At 50.3% G+C, this 4,485-nt stretch overlaps 1 protein-coding gene across 1 annotated transcript in view; it reads right to left on the bottom strand.

The window, feature by feature from the left end:
* Window positions 1-1,734: 1,734 nt before the first annotated feature.
* LOC103804453 (sarcoplasmic/endoplasmic reticulum calcium ATPase 3) overlaps window positions 1,735-4,485 on the bottom strand; it is a gene marked incomplete at its 3' end in the record, with an annotated part of 22,390 nt that continues 19,639 nt past the window's right edge. The window contains exons 15-19 of the mRNA XM_009077066.1: window positions 3,984-4,186; window positions 3,790-3,875; window positions 3,092-3,225; window positions 2,567-2,684; window positions 1,735-1,852 (exon numbers count right to left, since the gene is read on the bottom strand). Of these exons, the coding sequence (XP_009075314.1) occupies window positions 1,735-1,852; window positions 2,567-2,684; window positions 3,092-3,225; window positions 3,790-3,875; window positions 3,984-4,186 (659 nt within the window). The remainder of the gene's footprint in view (window positions 1,853-2,566; window positions 2,685-3,091; window positions 3,226-3,789; window positions 3,876-3,983; window positions 4,187-4,485) is intronic.

Here is a 4,485-nt window from a genome sequence, read left to right as displayed (position 1 = left end):
ACACCAGGACCTGTTGATGGGGAAGACAATCAATTTGTGATAATTTCTTGCTGGCAATAATTTTCCATCCCATATTTCCTGCTTTTTGTACAGTTCTGCTCCATGAGAAACCAAAGAGAGCTGTTACAATGCCTCAAATCCCTCCCTGCCAGGGCTGGGCAGACCTGCCTTCAGTCCTGAAAGGCAAGAGTGGTTTTGCACAGCTTTCCTGGGTCGTTATTACAGGGTGAAGGTGAGGGGTTTACTAGGACACCACGTGTCTAATGGGTGAAAAAAAGCTTTAAACAAGGTGATGCTCTGGAAGGACATCCAGTCCTCACACTCAGCTGTTCATCTGCTGTAATTGCTACAGGCTTGTAATCATGGAATAAACAGACCTGGGTGTATGGTGGGAGATAGAACAATTAAATACAAATAAGCTAGAAACAATTCCTATCTGCTCCATGAACACAGAAGCCCCTGCACCTCTTTCTCTGAGCAATCACTGTCTCTGCATCAGCTCAAAGCAGAAAGGAAGGCTGATGTGAGCACCCCCACCACACCAGGACCTGTTGATGGGGAAGACGATCAATTTGTGATAATTTCTTGCTTGCAATAATTTTCCATCCTATATTTCCTGCTTTTTGTACAGTTCTGCTCCATGAGAAACCAAAGAGAGCTGTTACAATGCCTCAAATCCCTCCCTGCCAGGGCTGGGCAGACCTGCCTTCAGTCCTGAAAGGCAAGAGTGGTTTTGCACAGCTTTCCTGGGTCGTTATTACAGGGTGAAGGTGAGGGGTTTACTAGGACACCACGTGTCTAATGGGTGAAAAAAAGCTTTAAACAAGGTGATGCTCTGGAAGGACATCCAGTCCTCACACTCAGCTGTTCATCTGCCTCCAAAGCCACTACAGCTTCCCTGGGCAAGGACAGTGTCTCTCCTGCCCTTCTTCTCCTGTTATCACTGTCAGAGCAAGCACAGCCCAAAAATGGAATCAAACCTGTTTTCCTGGAGTGGGACCAGCCCTGTGGCAGGCACAGCACCACTCAGCAGCCCTGGGCCTGCCACTGGGAAAATCTGCAGGTTTAAATCAGCACTGAGAGATCCCCACAGTAACCTTTTTTTTCCAAGAAAAGCAAGAAAAGATGACATCATCTCTTTGGAAGGCTGCCTAAAGCACACTGATTTACAGCAGGGAGCTCAGGAGAACACAGGAACCTCTGCCCTGGTGTCACGGGAGCTGCTTCTCCTCTGTGAGTGCCACACACCAGATCCTCAGAGCTGCTGGCCAAGGACAACCCCATTAAAACCAGTTTATAAGGTGTTCAGCTCTCAGTTTATCTTAGCAAACACAATATAAGGATGAACAGAGAGGGGTGGAAGATTGAAGCAAAAATAGGGAAGAGTTCCTGTTAGAAACCAGTGTTTGATTTGTTTTGCCTTATAAGAGAAGGGATCCAGTTCCTGGAGGTTTGAGAGGAGCTGGATGAACACACGTAGCAGATTTACCTAGTACTCCAGCTCCAAAGGGAGCATTTCAAGCAGATCTAAGTACCAACTGGTCTGCCAGGCATGGCACAGGGAAGGAAGGAGGTAGGAGAAAAAGCTCCTTTTCCACAGCAAAGGTGATTGAACACACAGGTGCAGACATCAGATGAGAGGAGGAGGTGAGCAAGGTGTCCACAAAGCCACCATGAACCCCAAGCAAAGTGCCACAGAGCAAACCTAACCCAGGGGGTGCAGACCATGCTCACCATCCAGATGGTTGCGGGAAAGATACTTGAGTCCTTCATCCAGCAGGATCACAGGCAGGGAGATCTTCATTACAACCACCCACTGTGGCCAGCTCAGGGGGGTTACCTGGAAGATGAGCTGCAAGGTGAAAAGGATTGGGCATGTCAGTAGGGAAGGAAGTGGGATAGTTTGTCATTTTAAGGGTCACATTAGATGAGCTGCAAGGTGAAAAGGATTGGACATGTCAGTAGGGAAGGAAGTGGGATATTTTGTCATTTTAAGGGTCACATATTTGCATGGCAAAGGGTGAGAGAGGATCATCCCAGGTACACGGAGGGAGAATCCAGACACCCCAAAGAGTAGGATTTCTTCAAGGTCTGTCATGATCCCAAGGTGGCTCTTGGCCAAGTTGAATCAAAAATCATGTTCTTCAACACTCCTGCAGATGGGGACAGTGAGGCACAAGCTAGGACTCTGTGTGCTCACAGGTGCTTAGCAGGGGACAAGGGACAATGTAACTTCTTGTGCACAGGGACACACTTCATCTAAAGCACTCTTGGGAATCAACTGCAGCATCACCAGCCTTGGACTGCAAAGGGAAGTGATGACTCCAAAAGGGGCTGAACCACCTTCTGGAGATGCCTACACCCCTTTGCACTGCCCATAAGGAGTTTATGACTTAAGTAAAGGTTCATTGGGTAGGGTGAGTCCTGGTCCTCATGTTGGGTTGAGTCACAGGACCTGGTCCTGAGGACACAACAGAGGCTTCCAGACCCCAAGATCGCTCCAGGGGTGTCTTGCCCACAAGAGGAGCATCCTGCGCTGCGCATGGAGGTAGCAGAAGACACTCACAGGCATGGGCTTGACGTAGAGGATGAGGAAGTGCAGAGCCATAGACATGATGATGGCCCCCAGCAGCCAGATGTTGAGCCATGGAGGCATCCGCAGCAGCGACTGGTTCTCAGACACACTGTGAAAGTGAGAGGACAGTGTCAGCCCCAGTAACCTCCTGCTCCTCACTCCTCCAAACTGGGAGTTCCATTCCCCTCCAAGGAGCAAGGTCATATGCTGTATCCCTTCTCTTCCAGACTGTTCAGCTTCAGGCTTTGCTGTGAATTGGACACTGAACGCAACCAGCCATGCCCATAACCAATTGTTCATGACCAAACTGCTAACAGATGCAGATCCAGTCCTTCCTCCACTGCCATCAGCACTAGCACATTGTCTTGGAGGAGTTTGTTTATGGAAAACCCAGTGATCCCCTGTGAGGATGCTCTGAATGGCTCTGCTGAGCTAAAACAAAGCCCTCAGCCCACCCACTCAAAGAGACCCTACACAAAATCAGTCATGTACAGAGCAGTCCTGCAGCCACCCCACCTGTTCAGGGCGTTGCACATTTCGATTGTCACCAGCACAGACAGAGCCATCGTGGTTGGGTATCGAGACTCGAAGATCTCACAGTCGATTCCTTCAAAGAGGGGATTGTCCTCAGTGCACCTCATGAAGTTCCTCTGTCGGCACAGGAAACTGCTGGTAAATACACAGCAGAGCAGCAGGAAAGGCAGGAGAGAGGAGGAAGAGTCGACTGGTTGGGGGCACATGATGAACTGGGTTGCTCTTAAATATCCCACAGCTGGGCTTTAGGGCTGTGGCTGGAGAGTGGCTTTGAGACTTTGAAGGGCAGTTAAGGAGGTGTTTCAGCATCTCCATCAAAAATACATCTTCCATCACACATGGCAATGGCACCTGCTTTCCCACCACCCTCTTCAGACATACACTAATGTGATACCAGATCCTTTTCAATGAGGGATCAGGTACAGGAGCTACTTTCAGCTTCTTTGAATCCAATTTTTCCCCACCATGCTGGTTGTTGGCAGAAGCAAGGCTGGGAACATGAGTCTGAGAGAGTGATTTTGCTTCTGGTTTAAATTACCATCTTCTCCGCCAGGATTTTGGGAACACTACAACAACCACAGAGGAAAAGTAGAGGAAAGACCCCAATGCCTGAATCCATGCCAGAATCCACACCCTCATCCATCTGCTCAACACATCAGCCTGTTCCCCTCTCGACTCACCAGCTGATGGAAGGAGACCTGTGGTCCCTCGGCGTCGTACAGGAACCACCAGGTCGCTGCGCCCACCGTGGCCAGGCCAACGTACACTGCAGTCAAGAGAGACACCCTTACCTCCAGCACCCAGAAAGGGCCCCCTACCCCATGGCACACCATGCCCACCCTCATCTCTGCCCACCAGTACCCACGGGGCTCACCTCCGACAGCCAAGTAGCGGAAGAAGAGCCACCCACTGATGAGGGGCTCCTTGGGGTTGCGTGGTTGCTTGTCCATGATGTCCAGGTCAGGGGGGTTGAAGCCCAGCGCAGTGGCTGGTAGCCCATCTGTCACCAGGTTCACCCACAGCAGCTGCACAGGGATGAGGGCTTCAGGCAAGCCCAAGATAGCTGTCAGGAAGATGCTGTGGGGGGAAAAACAGAGGTGCCAAATTAGAGGAGCTCTGGGCAGCCAGAGAAAGAGTCTGTGTTGTGCAAAGGGGAGTGAGCAGACACCCTGGATCCAAAACCCCAAACTGAATATTCACCCAAAGTCCTGCAGCTGAGCCTGCAGCCCCTGAGTCAGGAACCTGAAGTTCAGCACTGAATTTTGCAGCTAAAATTTGTTCTTGTTGCTATTAAAATTTGCTTTGCAGTTGAAACCCAACCACTGGTGTCCCCGTGGTCACACAGGTTCCTGTTCCCTGCCCAAACACTCCTGCTG

Source organism: Acanthisitta chloris, unplaced genomic scaffold (genome assembly GCF_000695815.1).
Source record: "Acanthisitta chloris isolate BGI_N310 unplaced genomic scaffold, ASM69581v1 scaffold15216, whole genome shotgun sequence".
Classification (NCBI taxonomy): Eukaryota; Metazoa; Chordata; class Aves; order Passeriformes; family Acanthisittidae; genus Acanthisitta; species Acanthisitta chloris.
The sequence above is the reverse complement of the archived record's forward strand: the minus strand, read 5'-3'. Positions and strand labels throughout refer to the sequence as shown.